Source organism: Macaca fascicularis, chromosome 8 (genome assembly GCF_037993035.2).
Source record: "Macaca fascicularis isolate 582-1 chromosome 8, T2T-MFA8v1.1".
Taxonomy (NCBI): Eukaryota; Metazoa; Chordata; class Mammalia; order Primates; family Cercopithecidae; genus Macaca; species Macaca fascicularis.
The window spans coordinates 115,854,263-115,878,901 of record NC_088382.1 but is presented as its reverse complement, the minus strand read 5'-3'; the positions used below and the strand labels follow the sequence as shown (position 1 = coordinate 115,878,901).

Sequence of the window (24,639 nt, the reverse complement as noted above, 5' to 3'; positions counted from 1 at the left end):
TATGTTAAAATGATCTCTACGTATTTCTTAAAATTACAGAGTATTTTTATCATGCCAGAATGGTAATTTTTTCTTCTTAGTTGTTCATTTCATATTTCAGATAATTAAAAACTGTATCTGAAACATTCACATGACTTTATGCTTTCTCTGTTATACACCCACCAATGTGACTGCTGATTTGAAATTTAAAAACATGCCGGCAAAGAGGTAAAAATCTCACTTCAATGATACTTTAGTCATGTGAAAGAACACCTTTCCACTTCTTTGGTTTTCTTAAGAACTTAAGAACCTAAATAGATGTAACAGATAAGGAAAGTTTAGTTCATTTCTGTGGTTTTTAAGTTTTTAACTGCATTGTGCTAGAGTATCTCCCCCACCTCCCATGTTGGAAACTACATATGGAAAAACCAATTGCTACACTGACATACTTACCACAAGTAGACTACATTTTATAGTAGCCTGAAAGCTACTAACTTTAAAAATGCAGATATGTGATTTTATTTTCCCATTTTAAGACATTTTAAAATAAGGCACTTACATTTATTTATGTGACTAAAACATTTGGATGAATGAAAACAGAAGAAAATATTTTTCACTCAAAGCCATTTACCATGGCTGTTAATATTCTTCTGCTTAATAAGTGATGTATGACATCCAGTGACTGTGATCTATGCAAAGGGTGAAAAATAAATGAGAGAGAACATCCTTAGTGTGTGAATATATTAATTCAGAAAGTAAGATCACATTTTATCTTAGAAAATGAGTGCATTTAAGAGACTGTATTCAACAGCCCTATTGGATGATGTAGAATCTTTTTTTTTTTTTTTTAATATACAAACATTTAACAAGTTAACCTTTCTGGAATTTTTTTTAGTTGCCCATGTTTGTAGAGACTAAGACTTGTTTGCTGCATAAATCTTAGTAGCCTTCCTGTAAAGTGTAATTTGGTATGTAGATGAAGGATCAGAGGCTAGTAAGGCAACCCAGGAACAAAGGAATACATCACTGGATGTTAGATTAACAATTTATATGATGACAGCTTCTCCTGACTTTTATCAGAAAACAGTGATTCTACTACCTAGTATCTAATGTAAGAAAAACATTAATTTGTTCCTTGAACAAACAGTTGTTTGTAGCAAAACATAAATTCTAGTGTGTACCCAGCCAGTCTAATGATGTGGGTTGAAGGAAGAGAGCTAATGTGCACTGGTGTCATTAATCTTGAAAATTCAGATCAATCACTAGAAACACATATTCAGTAATGGTACAGAAAGAATCCTCTAGACTTTAACTATGACCCAGATGAAATAAAATCATGACTCTGACATTTTTCTTTGGGGCCAAAAAGTAACAAAAATGCTGTGGTGGCTTCTTATTGTGCTAGCATACAATCAGCATACAAACAGCAATCCCTCAATTTTCTATGGGAAAACATACTTCCTCAACCAATATATTCCACCTTTCTGGCCACTATGACTGGTGGAGGGCTCTTGACCTGACCAGGGATATTTGCTAGAATTTCTAGGAAGAGCAGCTTCCTCTTTCCTCTGTAAAAAGCATGGGAAGAGACTGTCCTCTTCACTAGGTTTGAACCTGGGAACAAGAAGCTCTGAAAGCTTCTGGCAGCCATCTTAGAACCCTGAAGAGTAAGCCTCTAAAGGACATACCCAAGACTTAGGAAGAGGAGCTACCAAATTGCAAGGGAAACTGCAGTGCAACTGGTCACATGGTGTGAGCCCTGAATCAGGTCCCGCCTAGAGTCACACAGAGCCCCCGACTCCACTCACTCACACAGTCATTAATCATGTCTCTCTTTTTTTCCCTCAAGAAACTTGAGATCAGGCTTTTTGATTCCTGAGAGTAAAACAGTTGGAACTAATCCAAGCATAAATGATCACTTGCAAGGGCACAGCTGAAGTGTGGTGGAATTAGCAGAGTACAAGGACAAAGAGGGTGCCAGACATCATGCTAGCATCTTTCCTTGCTTATCTCACCGAATCATCACGGGAATTGATATGATTCTCAAAAAGTAGTAAGGTAGAAAGTAATCTGCCCAGTATTTTTGTAGTTAGTAACTGAGGAATAGAGATTTGAATAGAAACTTGTGTGGTGCTAACGGGAATGTTCCTTCAAAGTTCCCATCTGTTCTGGTTTCCAACTTTAAGTCTTTCATTATTCCAATTGATCATATGCAGATCAGTCACCATAAATTACAAATAAGAATACATACATTATTTATTTTACAATGGACAACACACAGCAGGTTTTCAGATTTTTATTGAATCTGAAATGCTTCAATAAACCATATTAGCAACACCACTGAACTGGTATAAAAACATCTATTAACTTAATAACAGACTTATCAACAAGGGCCAATCTTCAATTGTCTGATCATCAAAAAATACATCCTAGTTGAAAGACATTATGCATATGGCATTGTTTGGTTTTAGACATCTTTACCTAAAGCTCTATTTATGTTCATCCCAATTAGGAAAAAATAAAAAGGCGCTTAATCTTTTTGACAATTTAGGTCAATACGTGAATTGAACATAATTGAGACCCATCAGTTACCCTTTTTTTGGCTCTAGAAGACCCAGAATCTAACAACCGAAAGGAGAATTTCTTGAGCTAAATATAGGTTCTTGAGAATTTTTAAATAAATAAAAGAAACATGAATTTAACCAAGAAAATAAGCATGCTCATAAGAAGCAGAAGGTTTGGATGGAGATTTTGAAAACTGTAAACTAAGCTGAAATGATGCAGAGTGACTACTGACCTCGCGCAAATCACTTCATAATTATCTTCATTTTAAAGATGAGGAAATAAAGTTCCATAAAGTTAAGCTCATCTAAAGTCACAAGCTACTAAGCAGGAGTGCCAGGTTTGACTGCAAAGCTCTTGATCCTCCCTAAATGTCTGTGCCTCTTTCCTTGTAAATGGGTGGTTAGTATTCTGGCTCATCAGTCAGTCTTTTCCAAACACATCAGTTGATTGTCAAACCTGGTCAAAACACTGTTGCTCAAATCCAAATTGTGAAAATCAGGCTTCATAATCCAGAAGGCTGAGTTCAGTGTTTTGGTCAGTGGGGTCCCAGACCAAGGTCAAGCAACATGCATGTAATTCTGTAAAACAGACTACAGCCTGCACCTTTTACTGTGCCCCCAATGACAAACAGCTTGTCTCTTTTACCTTCTTTAGGAGGATAGACAATTCTAAATCACAAAATTAGAAGGAACCGTATCAGCCATCTGAGCCCAGGATTCAGATTCCAAACGACATCACATAATGAATATTCCAGAGACAGAAGAGACACACTATTTATAAAGAAGGCTGAAAGCCTGGGAAAATGTTCCAGGCTATTTGTTTCTTAAGATGAATAAGCATTTGTAAACAAAAGTAAAACCTTCCACAAACAAGGTTGCCTTTTTCCTGCATTGCTATTACTTATCTTCAACAATTATAAGATAAAATGAAATTGCAAAAAAGATATTCTCTTTGCCGTGGCTATAGCATAAATTTCAAAATCTTGCTCTGTATGTGTGTGGTTGCTCCTGAATTCAGCAAGAGCAACATAAGGTGTTTGATAAAATTCTCACATGACCCTCCTTCCAGCTGGGACAATAATTGACATGCCAGAGTAAGCAGAAAGTTTGTTTTTAGGTAAAAGGAGCTGCCGTCTTATCAATATTTCCTTGTCCCCCAAATAAATATGGTTTCTCCAAATAGCACAGGTATGGCCTAGTACCCAAAATAACAAAAATGCTCAGGTCTGTAGTCTTTCTATTAATCTCCTCAAAATAGTGACATAGAATGCTCGGTCTTTGAAAGTGTGTGGTTAGAACCTTTGCTGAAAACACCATTAAAACAGAACTGATTTGAAATTCTGCTTCCTCTAACTACCAGTGCCAGCCAGCCCATTGTCTTCTACCACTGTGGCTATCAGAAGTGCAAAAGGGCACACATCCATTCAACAAGTATCTGCAGGGAAGGAAACCACCTCTCCTTGCTCAGATGTCAAAATCAATAACCATTTGCTAAGGAAAGGAAAAGAGAGACAAGAACTGATCCCTTTCACCTCAAATGTCTCATTCCCTCCTTGTCTAGGCTGTACAGAAATCCATGGAACTGTTTTCCCCTTAATGATTTCTTCTGCCTTCTGCATCTCACCAATTGTGTTCTGAAGTCTTTTCAAGAATCAGAAAATATCTCTATAATTGCTCCAAATTCAATGAAAATGAATACCCATCTTAAGTTTCTTTGTACAGATACACTTTGAGAGATATATCTGGGTATTGCAAGTGTAAGAGTCCCAGTGTCTAAAACAGAACCTGCTACTGTTGAGTTTACAAATGCTTATGGAATTTACAAATCTGATTATCATTGGTTCAAATCATATTTATTGGGTTTTCACATAGTAAAATGACAGCTGCATTCTATCAATACCAGCATTGCTTACACTGAAGTCATGTTTTCCCCAGTTCTTTCACTATTCCCTTGGGAAAGATGAAGTCTCTCTAATAGCAAGAATATGCAATTGAACAAACCAATTCAGTAAATATACAAGCAGAGAAACTGAGGTTGCCTTTGTGAAAAACAAAGGCTATCCCCACTGCCTTTTACCAAGACAGGCACAAATCCTCATTCCACCTAGAAGCAGAAAAGAGCTGTTTGTGTTTGTACACACAGGAGAAAGGGCGGAGCGGGGTGGGGGGTTGCTGGGTTCCCCAGAGTCTTAGCAGGAGTATCAAGTCTGCTGCAACACAGACCCCTGAGGGACAGTAATAGGTAAGGGTGAATGGAATGGTTATTAGAACAAGAAAGGAAGTAAGCAACCCAAATGATGATACCTTCAGAATGAATTCTGAAACAAACCAATAATGAAAATGGGTGGAATGGTGGGACGGAAGAGGAGGTAGAAACAATGACCAAATTTTAGTTTCACTAGGCCTCATTGTGCTAATGACAAGGCTTTTACCTAATAAGTGCTCTGAGTTCCTGCATGCAGGGGATATTAGAACAGTATCTTATTACATTTATGAGTGTAAGGTATTGTTCCTCCTTTCTAGTCAATGCATTGTGCTCCAGAATCAAAAGGCTTGATGCTTCTCGATACACTCCATGCTGTCGATTTCAAATGGAAATTAAATACAGTATGAGAAAATTATACGACATTCTTACCTTTCTATGCAGATACTTATAAACACTAAGGTTTCCTTTTGGAATTTGTTGGGGGCTTCAAATTAATATTTGCCTAACATTTTTCTCTGATTGTTCAATCCCTCACTTGATAAAGAACTTACAAGTTATAATTTTAACTAAATTCATTTTAATTAAAAAATAAGATTCTCTCTTTTAAAAAGCAATTACCAAACAAGTTCAGTGAAATTAGTACAGCAGAATATTTTTGATTTGGTTTTATCAAACAATGTTTACTTAGTTCTCATGCACACATGCATATAATTCACCTTTTAGACATTCTCAATATGTCTTAGGGTTTTTTGTTTTTTGTTTTTTAAAGACTGAAAAACAGTTCTGCCAAAAGGAAGCCTCTTTAATTTCCTTAAAACAAGTGTTTTTGAACGTGGGACCATTTTGCAAAGAAAGTCTCTTATAAACTACTCTTGATTTTCGAGATGGACTTCCAATAGGAATATTTGAAAGTATCCTAAAAGGGGTTGCTTTTAATGTTAAGCACATCTTGTTGAAAATCAGGTTTCTCAAATTAAGCATTACTGACATTTGGGCTGGATAACTGCAGGAGGCTGTCCAGTTTATTGTAGAATGTTCGCAGCATCCCTGGCCTGGCCCACAAGACACCAGCGGTACCTCTCCCCCAAAGTTGTGACAACCAAAAATGTCTCCAGATATTGCCAGTATCCCCTAGGGGGCAAAACTGCCCCCAGTGGAGAATCACTGCTCTAAGCCTATCAATAAGATCGATCCCTAAAGTGAGAGAAAGTTATTTCTCTTTTTCCACTTTGACTGACATCTCTGTTTCTCATTTTGCCTCCTCAAGCCATTTCACCACCTTTACTTTCTTCTTCTTCCTCTTCTTTTTTTTTTCTTTGTAATGACTTTACCTTAGTGCAACAAAGATTCCATTGCCTATTTTCTAAAGCTTACCAGGATTTAGGGAACAATCCTCCAGAAAAAAAGTGCCCAGTTAGGCTTCCACTTAAGGACTAGGAACCAGCCCAAGGGTACAATCCTTTGTGTTTCAAATGCAGGAGGTGGGGAGTAAAAGATTCTCTCATCTCACATTAAATTTAGCATTCTATAATGAAGCCTTTTCCTGCACACACTCATAAGATCTACCCGGACCTACTCTCTGCTTTTATATGACACCCTAATCAATTTGGCCGATTTTCCCTCTTCAGTGACCCCCAAACAAAACAATACAGGCAGACATATCAGACGATGTTTTATTTGAACAGCAATCTGTGCAGAACAGAATTAATGGCTGAAATGATCATTTATTTTACCTTCACATGATTTATAAAAATAACTGAAAAAAATCATAGCCATAAAAGCCAATAATGACAGAAGTCTTTTTATTCAAATTTCCCACCTTACAGATGTCCAGAATAATCAACATATTTCAAAGGGTATATTTCAAAAACATACCCTAGCAACTCAGCTAGCCACTGTCACATGGAATAAGAGGACACGCCCTGGCCATTAGAACCGTGCTGTCCTCGCTCTTGTGTCCCTCCATGGGACAGACATCACCTTTTAAGACAATTGTGCCACTGTCTCCAACAGTTTTCCACAGAGTTCTTGTTTCTCTTCATCTGAATCTTCTCTGCGCAATTTGGTGTCCTGAACTATTTCTGATGGTTGCACACAAGATCTCAGGGACTGGATATTTTAGTTATGAGACCAGCCCTCTTAGATAGCAGACAGTAGGTACAGTGCTTGCTCTCCCTTCTTTTCATCCTTCCAGAGTTGCCTTCATCTTCATTTCCTGCATCTGGTAAAGTCTCTCTGAAAATGCGAAACCGATGGCAGAACATGGCAAGCTGGATGGAGAAGCCGACAACCCCTCCCCCACTCTCACCCCCCAACGCCGGGCCTGGCCGGGCAGGTCCTGTTTCGGATCCTGCACACTGTGGAAGCTTCTTGCTTCCCTGTTTTGGTGGGTGAAATCTTTGCTGTTCAAAAAGGCGTTTTTGCATAGAGATTTTAGGACGTGTTTATTCTAGTAACCTAGTGTTTTCTTTTTTCACTATATTTACATGTCGGGAACTCCAGGGAGGCCCCCGCCAGAGATTCCCTTAAATGCTGGTCTCTGTTCCTGCTTCTCCGCCCCGCTGGCCTTTTGGAGGCATCGTGCTTCCCTGTCCGCGGGCAACAATCACAGCATCACCTGCAAGGGGCAGCAGAGTGAACCGGGGACCCCCGGAGTGACGCCTTGGAGATGAACCCTTTGGATTTGGGAACCCCTCTGACGGCCGGGACTCCCAGGATTCCCTTCCATAGAGGGAGTCCACGGTGGTCGCAGCCGGCGGCTGAGTCCTCCTTAGAGTGCCGAATCAGAGAAGACTCGCATCAGGTTTGGGATGTAAGGGGAGAGGGAGAGGTTAGAGAGAAGCATCATTGGATAAGCAAAGAATGCTACTCTGGGAAAAGGAGGCAGAAAAGACGTAGGGAAGCATGTTCCCCTTAATCCCTTCCCCGTGCCGCCCGTGGATCCCTGGATCTTCTTATCATGGAGACAGGCTGCAGCCACACACGCGACCCCGGGCCGGAAACATGCACACGCGCGCGCACACACGCACACACACGCCCCGCCGCGAGTTGCACGCTGCAGACTTCTGCCTGACTTCCTGGCCAAAAACACCGCACCTTTGGGGCCAGACCATGAATTCCTGTGGCCTAGAACTGACACCACTCCCCCTACCCCACCCTACTCCTGCAACACACACATTCAGACCCTACACTGCACCCTGAGCGTGCCAGGAACCACTTAAGGGAAGCCTGAGCAGTTCCCCGCTGTAAACGACTACCTTCCCCACTGCCTGATGTCTATTTAAATCTCCTACAAGCTCGCCTACAGCGAGCCGAGGTGCATCGAAGCCAGGTAGTAGACGGAGAGGAGCCCGGGGTGAAAGTGAACCTCAGAGAACAGTACTAAATCACTATTCAAGGGGCGGCACGGGGAAGCCTCCAACCCTCTCTCGAACCTTTCAGGCCCTACCAGCAGCCCAGTTCCAACGCCCGATCCTGCACAGCTCCCTTCCTCTTCACCCGAATCCCTCAGCGATTTTCCAGCCGGCCCTTCCAGGCCACTTTCTACATCCATCCTCTCCCCAGCCAGTTCCCAACATGTGGCCTCGAGTACTCTAGCCGGAGACAGAGTCCAGGCTGACTCCATCATAATGTGCCCCCTAACCTTGTACTGACTGCCCAAATTATCCGAGTCGTCCGGAGCCCACTGTCCCTTTCACCGGCGTCCTTTGCTCTCGTTCAAATCCGCTTTCCACGCGCCCCACTTTACACGCATCCTCCTGCCGCTCTGGTCAAGACACGTTTGCCCTCCACTCTGCGCCCCCAACAGTGTACTCTCACGCTGCTCCCACCCTATCCCCCGGTGACACCCCCACTTTCCTTCTGCGGCTGTCCCCTGGCCGGGCTCCCGCGCCCCAAGTCCAGCCTCCCCGCCCGGTCCCCTCCCTCGCCGCACGGTCTTTCCTTCTTCCCAAGTCTGCCCTCTGGGCCCCCGCTGGAGCTAGTTCTGCCCTCCTGCTCTGCCCGTCGTCCCCGCTCGAGCATCCCAATGGCCACCAGGTTTCAAAGTGGCTCGGACAGGCACCAGACACAGGGGACAGAGGCCAGCCGGCTCTCCCGGGCGCCAGCCGCGCCTCCCGCTATCCCTCCTGGACTCCCCCGGGCTCCAAGACCTCGCCCCACCGCCCAGCAGCCTCACAAACTTACTTGCGGGTCGCCAGGAGGGGGCTGCGGTGAGCGGCGGCGGGCCCAGCGGCGGCGAGTGCGCCCCTCTCGGCGGGGCTGGGCGGCGCGGCGCCGGCGCTGCGCTCCTGCGGCCGCGAGGTGAATGGGCTCAGCCTGACGCAGCCCAGCTCTGCCCCCGCTGCCGCCGGCGCCGTCGAGCGCTTGCAGACATGCTCAGTTTCCGGACCTGCCCGCGTGGAAGCTACCAAGAGCCGGCAGCGGCGGGGGAGACCGAGAGGAGCCGCGGGGCGCCGCGAGCCGGAGGCTACCACGCCGGGGGCGGGGGGAGCCACGCACCGCTAAAAATAGCTCCTGCGGAAGCCGCGAGGACTTAGCGCGCACCCCTCCGCGAGCGCGGCTCCTCTGACTCCGGTTGGGGCTTTTGCACTCGCTACCGCGGCGGGGACCGGAGCTCGGATCCCCGCCCGGGTGGAGAGGCGCCTCTGGTGCTGGCGCCCACTAGAATAGCCGGGACTAAGCCAGAGCTGCCCCGATTTCGGGGTCCCGCCTATCGGGCAGCTCTAATACTAGGTTCTCCCTAGAGAAGCAGAGGAAAGTTTTGTTAAAGCGATAAAAAAAGCTTCTGCGTTACAAGGAAATTTGTTCAGATTTATGGAGGAAAAAAATGTTTTTCAGATGCTTTGGTTGCTGGGAAAAACAAGGAGAAAAGGAAGGCGAAGTCCGACAGCCTAGAGAGGGACCCAAGGCCGCTTGGAGCGGGCTGAAGGGGGCTCTGCAAAGAGCTTCTAAAATTCAGAATTCTTTGCAAGGCGTTTGTGACTTCTCATTCCGCCGTATTTTGCATAATTCGTTGACACCCAACCCTGACCTTGGAGATTTTCTTGTTCCTGTTACCTGAACTGTAATTTCCTTTCTCTACATGCTGCCTTCACTCCTTCCCCCTACAACCCGGTTTTAAATTGCAAAACGAAAAGGGCGCAAACTCTGGGTGGGTAGATTCCCAGACCTGAACTGGAACCTGGCTGGTCTGTAACCTTGAGGAAAGGAGTTGGTCCTGTTGCCGAGTTCGGAATGTATCCCAGATCTCCTGTGCATCCAGCAAACACTTTCAGCGTAGGAGCCTTTCAGCCACCTCACCTGCAGATTAGCTATTTCCCGCTATTAGTGTTCACTATATTCTACCTTAATTTCTGATCATTTATTATTTTTTAAAATTCTGTCCTTTAAAGTGAGAGGTACAAATATTTCCTGGGTCAAATTTCAGTCTCGTTTCACTCACCTCTCACAGCCACCAAATGAGAGAATCATTATTATTCCCATTTGACAGACAGGGATGTTGAAATTTAACGACAGGTGCTTATCTCTTGCCTGGAGTAAAGAGTCGTGAACCTAGGGTCGGCCAGACTAGAAACTTTCATGGTTTCCGCATAACCTATTTCCCTGAATCAATAGCTTTACCTGAGATAAGGGCTCAAGAAAATTAGATACTAGTTCTCAGTGGCGTGGCGTGTCAACAATAAGCCGATTGATAAGCCGATTGCGGGTTTTGTTCCCCATTATTTTCCCCTAATTTCTTTACGAGCATTCGCAGCTTAAATTTTCTGTTATGTTGAAAGTGATAACGTTTCATTTTTATTCAATCAGAAAGAATTTACTGAGAATCTTCGACAAACAATGTACAGACTAGGTATGTATTTTAAATTTAGTTCAGACTCTGTGATAAAGCTACTTTGTTTTGGCAGTATTATAAATTAGTCAGACTTTGCTAACCCTACTAAATAATGTACATGTGTTTTTTCATAGAACTGTAGTGGAATTTGTCTATTTGAGTCAAAATGTCCTCTCTCCTAAGATATCTGCGCCCTTACATCCCCACTTGCAATTTAGTGCCATGTGCACCCCAAAATAAGTAATCAATTAAGGTTTGATCTTTTACTTTTTTACTGAAGCTGCAAATGTCATCCGCAGGACCAGGGCCACTTTATAGTGACAACATCACGTTTCTAATTTTCCATAGGTGATTCATTGGGAGATCAAAATGTGAATTTCCTTAGAGTATCAACACAACTCATTCATTTCTATCAGTGGTGAAAGAAGGTGAAAAATAAACTTTATTTTCATCCTGGTTGCTTTCATTCTTCCTCCTTCAGTAATTATTCTTAAGGTGATATGACGCTCTGAGCATCTTCATGCTACAGCATGCACACTACCCATACTCATGCAACAGGGAAGATCTTGATTTCAAAGTCTCTTTAGTGTCCTATGGAAAAGTGTAGCTCAAAAACGTACTGCATTCAGTGCTCTCAGTAACAAGTGACAGGAACGCAATTCTAACTTGGGCAGAGAAAATGCATCAGCCCATGTAACTCAGAAGTCAAGAAATAGCAGGGCTTGTCCTGGGCTTAACAACATCAGGAAGAATATGATTTTCTCTTTCTCTAACTTGCTTTCAGCATTGCTTCCTGTGCTGGTTTAATTCCCCTCACATTATGTCCATAGTGCCAGCCCTACACAGTTGACGAATTTTGTAACCTTACAAAGAAATCGAGTCTCTTTTTCTGCTGAGCAGATCAGTCTTTGAAGGTATACTCTTATTGGCTGTCCTGGCTCACACAATCAAACACCTGCATCCTCTTGGGGATGAAAGATTCTCAAAAGGGAAAAAATGTATTTGGTTAGCAAAAGAAGGAATAGGGGATGTTTGCAAGATAGAAATAATGGATATCCAGTAAACTCGTAGACTAGCCTGTTTCCCCATGGACAAAAAAGGACAGCAAGTGTGTTGGGAGGTCTGTTGGTTTCAGTTATTCAGAAATGAGCAAGATAATAGTAATGCTTTGAAGTGAACTTTTCCCATCTCTTTTTAGCCTCAGTTGCTTTGATTTGCCTGCCTAAGGGTAACAGAGAGTCCCCTCTTTGTTGCCTTTTCATCTTTATTTCAGGGCTCTGGTTATTTCCAAGGTGGTGCCACTCATGAAAGACGGCTAATGAGCTACCCAGCCAACTGACGCTTTCAGTCCCCAATCTGTCTCTGCAGGAAAAGGATATTTTCCATATTATTAAAGCCCTTTTTTTTCTGTTTTGATTTAATGTACTTGATCATTATGTAAACCATTTGATAATAAAAAGTGGGGTTTTTCCATTATGCCTCAAAACATGAACAGATAGGGGGAAACGCTGCTGTCCTTATAGTTTTGTATTATTTCTTATGCTAGAATTATTTAAATAATTGGCTGTCTTCTTTTCTCTCTACTTATCTTATGTAATTTGTTTGTTACCTCCTTTAATATTTGTTATTCTGGGAATAAATCAATGTAATCCATGAGTCACCTAATTTAAACTGCATTCTATAGTTATGTTAAACTTATCAAATCCAGGATCTTTTCCTTTACCTTCTTCTCATGACTTTGTACATTGTCTTCTAGGAACTCCTCCCTTAGCTCTGTCACACCACAGCACACATCTTTTTGTTTTTTCTGTCTCTGAAACGGACTCTCACTCTGTTGCCCAGGCTGAAGTGCAGTGGCACTATCTCGGCTCATTGCAACCTCCGCCTCCAGGATTCCAGTGATTCTCCTGTCTCAGCCTCCCACAGACCACATCTTAACCTACACCTCAGATTATTCCTCTTCTCCTAGTTCTCTTGGGGCTCTTTGTCCCTCTCTACACCACTCTGCCTTTTTGTTTTAGTTATCTACATACATGCTTCTCCTCCCCCACTAAACAGCAAGTTTCTGGAGGACTGGGACAATGGCAAATTTATATTTGTGTGTATTTTATCTTCATGGATGCTCAAATAGGTGCTTGCTGATGCATTGAGGGATTATAGGAACAGGAGGTGAATACTTAAGTCTGAAACAGGGGGATGCATGAGTTGGGCACTAAGTCATCTGCTTTTAGGGAGTCAAGGAAAGATGGAGAGGGCTGATGCTGGAAGTAGGCTGACATGCAATATACACTACTTCTTTCACCATTTTGTGTAGGGATACTTCTGTATAGTCCCTTCTTTTTTCCTTTACTTTCTCTTACTTTGAATTCCTTCACTAAGATCTATGCTACACTGCCAAGCATCTGGTATACTTCCAGGTATTGGCACTGCCCACTGAGCATATTCTCCTTGCATTGCACAGAGACAAACCATTTTAGAGACTTGGACACTAGCCTGTCTTTCTATTGTACCTCTTTCATACCAAAATTGCTTTTAGAAAATCAGAACCAAGGTAGAAATGTGAAACAATCTATAAATGAGTTTTTTAAGAGAAAAGGAAATATCAGGACAGCTTCATTAAAGAGCTATTAAAAGTTTGTCTTCTTGATAGCTATATTCCCATTATTAAAAAAATTAAATTTGGAGAACTAAATAGGAGTAGTTCAAAGTCACTTATGCCCAAATTATTTTTTCATTTCATGACTGTAGATAAATGTCACAACAGATACATTAATGATATGTACTAAAGATATAAATGCACACTTCTCCCCTCTCTCTGCACTTTAAGGCTAAAACAATTCTAGGTAATAGTCATGGGACGTTAAGGATCACATAATATTTGTGAATCAAAGATGCTTCTTGACTAAAAGACTTAGCTCTGATGGCCCTTTCCTCAGGAAAGAAGAATGTGGATAATTATGTACTTCAAATACCAGACCGCTTTTTTCTTGCCTCTGAATTTAACGCAAACATGGCTTAGTTCTTGCAGAAGCAGCAAGATCCTGATAAAGCTACAACTCGTTTCACTTCTCTTTGAATCCAATGCTACAATAGCAGGTATGTTTAAGGTGCGATCTCAAATTCTCAAATATAACTAAGAAATCTGTGACCATTAGTTTATTTCCACAATGTTTATAATGTAATGAATTCAAAATACTACTCTGCATCAATTAATATTAATAATAATATTCAACATCTATTGGTACTGCTATGTGTCTCTTTCTGTGGTAGGCACTCCCTTCGCATACTACTTATTTAATTCTCATAGCAATCCAATGAGGTATACAGTATTGTAGCCTATTTTTGGTTGGACATATAGAAATTCAATCTAAACTGGCGTAGGCGAAAAGGGAAATTTTCTGGCACAATAGTAGTGTGGAATATAATCTCCGGAAGACGGGGAGCTTCTCTGAGCCTCAGGAGGTGGAAATGCCATCACAATTCTGTCCGTATCTCATTAACTGGTTTATTTTTCCACCTTGCAGACAGGCTTTTTTTCACAGCCTGTATAGTCCTTGGATCCCTTCATTAAATAAGGACAGAATCTATTCATTTTGCTTTGGTTTAGAAGTTTCCAAAGAACTCAGTGGCTTTCTTCCAAAGAATATAGAAAAGGAAGAATAGCAACTTTAGAGTGGAGAATGCTGGCTGAAACTTTCTTAACCAGTGATGTCATGTGACTATCATTTACTGTCTAATATGATGTAATGACAAAGGCTCCTCATGTCTGTGGATTTCTTTCCAAAAACCTGCAACTCCAGTTGAATCATGAGAAAATATCAGACAAACCCAAATCGAAAGACAATCTACAAAATGCCTGACCAGTACTCCTTAAAACTGGCAAAGTCATAAAAAACAAAAATGAAGAAACTATTGTATACCAAAAGAGACCAAAAAGACACAACAGCTAAATCCACTGTGGTATCTTGAGTTGTATCCTGGAACAGAAAGAGGGCATTAATGAAAATAATCGGTGAAATATGGAGTTCAATTAATAGTAATGTAACAATGTTAATGTTAATAGTAATTAACCAATGTTAATGTTTTGACAAATCTAAGATGTTAACCATAGGGCAAATTGGGTGAAGGATTACAGGAACTCTGTGTATTATTACTACAACTTTTCTAAAAACATAAAATTATTCTAAAATTTAAAAATGTACATTTTAAAAATACAGAGGAAAAGAAATCCCTGGAAAAACATGATCCAAGAAGCTTGGGTTAGGTGCCCATCTAGGACAGATTTACTGAATAGCAGGCAAGTGCATCCAGCAGAAAAATGTCCCCTGGGGTCCGGACATGGTATTCCAGCCATTCCCAGGGAAGGAGAGTGGGCAAGAGGGATGGAAAAATATAGTTATGAAGCAGGCAGGATTGCAGCTGGTGAGTAATGTAGATGAAAAAGCTGAAGGTCAAAGAACTAAGTACTGTATTTCATCAATCTAAGATAAAATAATCCACGTTAACCTTCATAAAATTGGGATGTATCTTTTCTTTTTTGGTGATTTTTCAACAATGTTGTAGATTTAACAAAATATGGGTAATTTTCTTAAACACAGTAAAGTATAAGACCCAGGATTCCAAAACAGGTTCTTAGTTTAACTGTCATTCTTTTCAAGTTTTCCTCGATATTGACCACACTGTCATAGAAAACAAATGTTGATTATGTAGACAAAACTGCAAGAACAAAAGTAGAGTTGAAACTATGACAAATTTGATCTAAGAATTTATTAATCTGATAAAGTTATCAAGACACTATACATATCTAGAGACACCAAATTAGATAGAACTCTGTGAAATTAGGATACTTGAGGACCAAGATGTAGGTTATTTGACATGTAATATATAAGATAAGTTATAACACTCCATTTTAGAAATTTTAAGTTGACATTTCAGTTCAAGTAGCTAGAAAGAAGCTAGATATATTTTTAAAATAACTTTTCTTAGCCCTATACCTCATTAGTTTAATAAGATACTTATGAAACCAGGTAACATGGCATTTGTGTTACATTCCTTTAGTACATAATAACGTACTATTAAGAAAACAACTGAAGACAATGAGGCAGAACCTCTACCAATTCCACTTTTTAATTCATTATCATTTATTGTACACCTGTTATTAGCCATATACCCTAGTGATATGTATTTTTAAAAAGGTAGATAAACTTGGTTCCTGCTTTCATGAAACATGGGTTTCAGCATAAAAGAAAGAGGTTTCAGAGTATAATTACAAGTGAGGTAAGAATTTTAAAACTGTAGAAGTTTTGGGAGCATATAGCCAGGGAATTTAATGTAGTCCAGAAGGACAGAAATGGCCTAAGGAAGTGATACTTAAGCTGATACTTTTAATAAAATAAGTACGGACATTTATTGAGCACTTGCTTTGTGCCAGGCACTAACTTCAGTGCTTTACCCAACGTGACAGATACAGTCCAGATGGCTAGCTCATCATATATTCAGACCTCTTTCTAGAGGTTTTATTGTAGGCATAAGTTGAATGGCTAAAAGTCCACCTTTCTCAAACATCCTTGTAGCTGGAGCCCCAGGTATAATTTAGTAGATTCTACCAGTTTGAAGTTTTTGGCTAGCATACTATCTCAAAACTCTGCTGACATTTACATGTCTGCAGAAACACTTTTGTCTGATTGCTTTACCTATAGCTACCTCATCTGAGGTAGTTGCCTTGAAAGATTGTGTGTATTTTCCATTCATTCACTTCTACCAATTTTCTTGGCCTCTAAGCCTATAGCATGAGTAAAATTTCAGCAGCCCAAGGAGGTTGGGGAGCAGGGGGAAGTTACAAAGTCAACCCAAAGGAAATTCTGCGTGCTTACAGAATAGCAATATTTATCTGTTTTTAAATTATATTTGCATGAAGCAGGAGATTATGTGTTTGTGAATGGATTCGAGTTTGCTAAACCAAGGAAGAAAGAGGAACATAATTTATTAATGTGGGGTCACTCATCAGAGAGTTTGTCTTTAATGTGCTAGCAGTTGGAAAAGGTTCTAACAATTTGTCCACTTGGTTAACTTAATCCTGGTCTTAATGTAAATGTAAAATACACAGTGAACTGTGATAAATGAAGATGTTAAAAATTCCTAGCCGTGATATAACAGGGATCTAAGAAGGTATGGAGATGGGGATGTTGGAGTGACATTATCCAGGATGATTGGCTCGACAACTCCCTGTTGGTCTCTGGGAAGGCCCAGAAGACCTTGCTTTCACCAAAACACCAAGTGCTGCATTGACTTCCCTCTTTTGCCAAGAATAAAGGTGGGAGATACTGATATTAAAGTGGTTTCTAGGATTTGATGTAAATGAAAGACTACTAGGGTGGAAGAGGCCAGGGAGCAGTTTACTCACCAGAATCAAGGTGGATGTGATTACCATGATATCATTATAGATTATCATTATATCATTATCAATCTATTTATTTTATTTATTTGATAAGGCTCTAATCAGAAAGGTGTGACTCACCTATAAAATACCATAGGGTCCTTAGGTCCTTAGGTTGGAAAAATCTGAGTGTTACTCTCAGGTCCTGCTTAATCTATATAACTGAGATAGCTTTAGTTTTAGTGAATATACACCTGACTTAAACCATCAAAACAGAGAATCATGACTCTTCATCTAGATTCCAGACCTGGATTAAAATGGTGAAGAGGAGGCAGGACTCGCTTGCAGCTCCCTCTCGAGTGCACAGGGCAGCATGTGGATTCTCACATTGTGAACTTTTGCTCCAAGTACTACCCCAGGAACATACCAGGGAAGCTGAGAGAATCCACAGGCACTTTGAAGGAACTGGATCACTGCTGCAGGCTCCCCGAGATGCTGAAAAACTATGACTCTGCTTGCATTATCGATGGGGAGGCTCATGGTCTGGGGCAAGTTCTAAGCCCTGGTCCTGGCTGCCTGGAAATACACTTGGTGCTGTTGCCGCAGGGGGTACGGTGGGAGTGAGACTGGCCTTTAGGACTACCAGCTCCGTGGGAGTGGGGTGAGGCCTATGACTGCCAACTTTCCCACACTTCCCTGGTGACTTTTATGACTCAACAGAGGCAGCCATAATCCCGCCAGGAATATAACTCCATTGGGCTGGGAACCATACCACCATCCCCCACAGCAGCTGCAACAAGCCCCGCCCAAGGAAAAGCTGAGCTCAGACATGCTTATCCCCGTCCCCACCTGGTGGTATTTCTCTACTCACCCTGGTAGCCAAAGACAAAAGTTATAATCCTTTGGGAGCTCTATGGCCCTGCCTACAACCTGAGAAACCTGAATACTTAACCAGGTTTTCCTAGGGCAAGTTTGCATCCTTCCTATAGGACTGCAGTTGATGGTGTCTGGAAAGTGCCACCTCCTGCCTGGAAGCCAACCAACATAAAACCAGTGCTCCAAACAAAAACAAAAAAGGACCTTCGCAGAGTCCACTGCTCTCCCCTGCTACCTCCACCAGAGCACATGCTGGTATCCACAGCTGCAAGACTGGAAGATAGATCACATCACAGAACTCTTTGCAGATACTCCCCAGTACCAGCCTGGAGCCTGGCAGCTCCACTGGGTGGCTAGACCCAGAAGAGCAAAACCAAACACTATAATTTGGCTCCCAGGAAGCCAATTAAAAAACAAACCCAACCCAATTATAAACCACAGCAAGGGAGCACTCCATGGGACAAAAGAATGTGAACAGCAGCCATTGAATCCCAGATCTCCCCCCATCGTAGTCTACCCAAATGAGAAGAAACCAGAAAAGCAATTCTGGTGATACGAGAAAACAAGGTTCTTTAACACCCCTCAAAGGCCATACCAGCTCTCCAACAATGGATCTAAACCAAGATGAAATCTGAATTGCCAGATAAAAAATTCAAGGTCAACTAATAAGCTAATCAAGTAGGCACAAGAGAAGGTGAAGTCCAACTTAAATAAATTAAAAACATGATACAAGATATGAGAGGAAAACTCCTCAGTGAAATAGATAGTATAAATAAAAAACAATCACAACTTCTGGAAGTTGAGGACAAACACACTTATAGAAATGCAAAATACACTGGAAAGTCTCAGGAATAGATTCAAACAAGCAGAAGAAAGAACTTCAGAGCTTGAAGACAAGGCTTTCAAATTAACCTAATCCATTAAAGACAAGAAAAGAAATTTTTTTTTAATGGACAAAGCCTCCAAGAAGTATGGGACTATGTTAAACATCCAAACCTAAGAATTATTGGTGTTCCTTGGGAAGAAGAGAAATCTAAAGTTTGGAAAACATATTTGAGGGAATAATCGAGGAAAACCTACCTGAGCTGGCTACAGATCTAGACATGCAAATACAAGAAGCACAAAGAACACCTGAGAAAATCATTGCAAAAAGGTCATTGCCTAGGCACATAGTCATCAGGCTACCCAAAGTCAAGATGAAAGAAAGAGTCTTATGAGTTGTGAGCAGAAGCATCAGGTAAATTATAAAGGAAAACCTATCAGATTAACAGCAGATTTCTCAGTGAAACCTTACAAGCTAAAAGGGATTGGGGTCCTATTTTTAGCCTCTCTAAACAATTTTCAGCCAAGAATTTTGTATGCAGCAAAACTAAGCTTCATTAATGGAGGAAAGATACAGTCCTTGCTAGACAAACAAATGCTGAGAGATTTTGCCACTACCAAGCCAGCACTACAAAAACTGCTAAAAGGCCTCTAAATCTTGAAATAAATCTTCAAATACACCAAAATAGAACCTCCTTAAAGCGCAACTCTCATAGAACCTATATAACAATAACACAATGAAAAGAAAAAAAACAAGTTATTCAGGCAACAAATAGCACAGTGACTAGAATAGTACCTCATATCTCAATACTAACATTTAATGTAAATGGTCTAAATGCTCCACTTAAAAGATATGGAAGGCAGAATTCACCAGCCAAGTTTCTGCTGTCTTCAGGAGACTCATCTAACACATAAGGACTCACAAAAACTTAAGGTAAAGGGGTGGAAAAAGATATTCCATGCAAATGGACACCAAGAGTGAGCAGGATTAGCTATTCTTATGTCAGACAAAGCAAACTTTAAAGGAACAGCAGTTAAAAAAGACAAAGAAGGACGTTATATAATAATAAAAGGACTAGTCCAGCAGGAAAATATCAAAATCCTAAATATAGATGCACGTAACACTAGAGATACCGAATTTATAAAGCAGTTACTAATTGTTTTAGCTCTCAGACATGAAATAGGTGGCAACACAATAATAGTGAGGGACTTTAATACTCCACTGACAGCACTAGATGGGTCATCAAGACAGAAAGTCAACAAAGAAATAATGGACTTAAACTATACCCTACAACAAATGGACTTAACAGATATTTACCAAACATTCTACCCAACAACTGCAGAATATACATTAGGTTCATTAGCATATAAAACATTCGCCAAGACAGGCCACATGATATGCCAAAACAAGTCTCAGTAAATTTAAGAAAATTAAAATTATATGAAATACTCTCTCAGATGACAGTGGAATAAAATTGGAAATCAACTCCAAAAGGAACCCTAAAAATCATGCAAATACATAGAAATTAAATAACCTGCTCCTTAATGATCACTGGGTCAACAATGAAATCAAGATAAAAATTAAGAAGTTCTTTGAACTGAACAATAATAGTGACACAACCTATCAAAACCTCTAGGATACAGCAAAAACAGTGCTAAGAGGAAAGTTCATAGCATTAAATGCTTACATCAAAAAAGTCTGAAAGAGCACAAATAGAAAATCTAAGGTCACACCTCACGGAACTGGAGAAACAAGAACAATTCAAACCTAAACCCAGTAGAAGAAAATAAATAATGAATATCAGAGCAGAACTAAATGAAATTCAAACAAACAAGCAAAAAATATAGAAGATAAATGGAATGAAAAGCTAGTTCTTTGAACAGATAAATAAAATTGACAGAGAATTAGTTAGATTAACCAAGAAAAGTATCCAAATAAGCTCAATTAGAAATGAAATGGGAGATATTACAACTGATACCACAGAAATATAAAAGATTATTCAAGGCTAGTATGTATTGGGGGAACCAGCCCCCAGTATTTCAACATAGGTTGTTTTCTATTTTTCCTAACTGTCAGCTGGCCTTAGACATAAAGAGAAAGAGTACAAAAGAGAGAAATTTTACAGCTGGCTCTCTGGAGGTGACATCACCTATTGGCAGGTTCTGTGATGATGCCTACCTGAGTGGCAAAACCAGCAAGTTTTTATTAGGAATTTCAAAAGGGGAGGGGTGTACGAATAGGGAGTGGGTCACAGAGATCACATGCTTCAAATGGCAATAAAAGATCACAAGGGCAGAAGGGCAGAGCAAGGTCACAAGGCCAGGGGGAAATTAGAATTACTAATGAGGTTTCATGTCCCACTGTGCATGCATTATCATTGATAAACATCTTAACAGGAAACAGGGTTCAAGAGCAGACAACCAGTCTGACTAGAATTTTACCAGGCTGGAATTTCCTAATCCCAGCAAGCCTGAGGGTGCTGCAGGAGACCAGGGCATATTTCATCCCTTATCATCAGCTGCATAAGACAGACACTCCCAGAGCAGCCATTTTAGAGACCTCCCCCTGGGAATGCATCCTTTTCCCAGGGCTATTCCTTGCTGAGAAAAAGAATTCAGCAATATTTCTCCTATTTGCTTTTGCAAGAAGAGAAATATGACTCTGTTCTGCCCAACCCTGCAGGTAGTCAGACCTTATGGTTATCTCCCTTGTTCCCTGAACATCGCTGTTATCCTGTTCTTTCAAGATGCCCAGATTTGATATTGTTCAAACACACGTTTTACAAAAAATTTGTACAGATAATGCAATAATCACAGGGTCCTGAGGTGACATAAATCCTCAGCTTATGAAGATGATGGGGATTAAGAGATTAAAGTAAAGACAGGCATAGAAAATTATAAGAGTATTGATTGGGGAAGTGATAAATGTCCATGAAATCCGCACAATTTATGTTCAGAGATTGCAGTAAAGACAGACGTGAGAAATTATAAAAGTATTAATTTGAGGAACTAATAAATGTCCATTAAATCTTCACAATTTATGTCCTTCTGCCATAGCTTCAGCCGGTCCCTCCATTTGGGGTCCCTAACTTCCAGCAACAACTATGAACACCTTTATGCACATAAACTAGAAAACCTAGAGGAGATGGATACATTCCTAGAAATAAACAACCCTCCTTCATTAAACCAGGAAGATATAGAATCTCTGAATAGGCCAATAGCAGTAGAGAAATTGAAATGGTAATAAAAAAAAAATGACAACAAAAAATAAAATCCAGAACCAGAAAGATTCACAGCTAAATTCTATCAGACATTCAAAGAAGAATTGGTGCCAATCCCATTGACAGTACTCTAAAAAATAGAGAAAGAAGGAGTCTTCCCTAAATCATTGTATGAAGCCAGTATCACCCTAATACCAAAACCAGGGAAGGAAATAACAGAAAAAGAAAACTACAGACCAATAACCCTGATGAACACAGATACTAAAATCCTCAAAAAAATACTAGTGATCGAAATCCAACAGCATATCAAAAAGATAATCCACCATGATCAAGTGGGTTTCATATCAGGGATGTAGGGATGGTTTAACATACCTAATTCAATAAATGTGATACACCACATAAACAGAATTAAAAAACAAAAATGATGTACTTATGTCAATAGATGCAGAAAAAGTATTTGCAAAAATCCAGCATTCCTTTATGGTTACAACCCTCAGCAAAATTGACATAGAAGGGATGTACCTTAAGGTAATAAAAGCCATCTACAACAAACCCACAGTCGACATTATACTGAAGGGGAAAAGTTGAAGGCATTTCCTCTGAGAACTGAAATAAGATAAGTATGAACACTTTTAATACTTCTATTCAACATTGTACTGGAAGTCCTAGCAAGAGCAATCAGAAAAGAAAGAAATAAAGGGTATCCAAATCATTAAAGAGAAAGTCAGAATGTCACTGTTTGCTGATGATGATTGTATACCAAGAATACCAAGAAAGAATCATCCAAAAAGCTCCTAGAACTGGTACATGAATTCAGCAAAGTTTCATGATACGAAACGCAAATAAGTAGCACTGCTATACACCAACAACGACCATGCTGAGAATCAAATCAAGAAATCAACTACTTTTTCAATCATTACAAAAAATACAATACTTAGGAATATACCTTACCAAGTAGGTGAAAGACCTCTAAAAGGAAAACTACAAAATACTGCTGAGAGAAATCATAGATGACACAAACAAATGGAAACACGTTTCATGCACATGGATGGGAAGAATCAATATTGTCAAAATGACCATACAGCCAAAAGCAATCCACAAATTGAATGCAATTCTCATCAAAATACCAACATAATTCTTCACAAAACTAGAAAAAACAATCCTAAAATTCATATGGAACCAAAAAAGAGTCTGCATAGCCAAAGCAAGACTAAACAAAAAGAACAATTCACATTACCCAACTTCAAACTGTATACTGTAAGGCCATAGTCACCAAAACACCATTGTACTGGTATAAAAATAGGTACATAGACCATTGGAAGAGAATAGAGAACCCAGAAATAAAGCCAAATGCGTCAAGTCAATTGATCTTTACTAAACAAACAAAAACATAAAGTGGGAGAAGGACACTCTATTCAACAAATGATCTTGGGATAATTGGCTAGTTACATGTAGGATAATTAAACTGGATCCTCATCTCTCACATTATGCAAAAGTCAACTCAAGATGGATCAAAGACTTAAATCTAAGACCTGAAACCTTAAAGATTCTAGAAGATAACATGAGAAAAACCCTGAAGACATTGGCTTAGGCAAAGATTTCATGACCAAAACCCCAAGAGCAAATGCAACAAAAACAAAGATAAATAGATGAGACTTAATTAAACTGAAAAGCTTCTGCACAGCAAAAGCAATGATCAACAGAGTTAACGGACAACCCACAGAGTGGGTCTATACATCCCACAAAGGACTAATATACAGAATCTACAAAGAACTCAAACAAATCAACGAGAATAAAACAAACAATCCCATCAAAAAGTGGGCTAAGGATGTGAATAGACAGTTCTCAAAAGAAGATGCACAAATGTCCAACAAGCACATGGAAAAATGCTCAACATCGCTAATTATCAGGGAACTGCAAATCAAAACCACAATGCCATAACACCTCACTCCAGCAAAAATGGCCATAATCAAAAGTAAAAAAAAAAAATAGATATTGGTGTGGATGTCATGAAAGGGGAACACTTTTATACTATTGGTGGGAATGTAAACTAGTACAACCACTATGAAAAACACTGTGGAGATTCTCTAAAGAACTAAAAGTAGATCTACTGCTTGATCCAGCAATCCCACTACTAGGTATCTACCCAGAGGAAAAGAAGTCATTATACAAAAAAGATACTCACACAAGCATGTTTATAGTAGCACAATTTGCAATTGCAAAAATATGGAACCAGCCCAAATGCTCATCAACCAATGAGTGGATAAAGAAAACGTTATGTGTATATATATACACACATACATCATGTGATACTAGTTGACCATAAAACGGAATGAAATAATGGCATTAGTAGCAACCTGGATGGAATGGGAGACTAGTATTCTAAGTGAAGTAACTCAGGAATGGAAAACCAAACATTGTATATTCTCATTCACATGTGGGAGCTAAACTATGAGGACACAAAGGCATAGAATGATACATTGGACTTTGGAGACTCGGGGAAAGGGGGAAGAGTAGTGAGGGCTAAAAGACTACACATTGGGTACAGTGTACACTTGACATGGTTTGGCTCTGTGTCCCCACCAAAATCTCACCTTTTATTATAGCTCCCATGATTCTCATGTGTTGTGGAAGGGGCCTGGTGGGAGATGATTGAATCATGGGGGCAATTTTCCCCATACTATTCTTATGGTAGTGAATACACCTCACTAGAGTTGATGGTTTTATAAGGGGTTTCTGCTTTCACTTCTTTCTCATTCTCT

At 40.2% G+C, this 24,639-nt stretch overlaps 1 protein-coding gene across 1 annotated transcript in view; it reads right to left on the bottom strand.

Annotated features, from left to right (window-relative positions):
• Positions 1 to 6,534: 6,534 nt before the first annotated feature.
• The window catches only part of LOC141407495 (uncharacterized), a 40,089-nt gene continuing 21,984 nt past the window's right edge, over positions 6,535 to 24,639 (bottom strand). Inside the window, exons 2-3 of the mRNA XM_073999931.1 lie at positions 8,935 to 9,251; positions 6,535 to 7,518 (exon numbers count right to left, since the gene is read on the bottom strand). Of these exons, the coding sequence (XP_073856032.1) occupies positions 7,275 to 7,518; positions 8,935 to 9,251 (561 nt within the window). The 3' untranslated portion in view covers positions 6,535 to 7,274. The remainder of the gene's footprint in view (positions 7,519 to 8,934; positions 9,252 to 24,639) is intronic.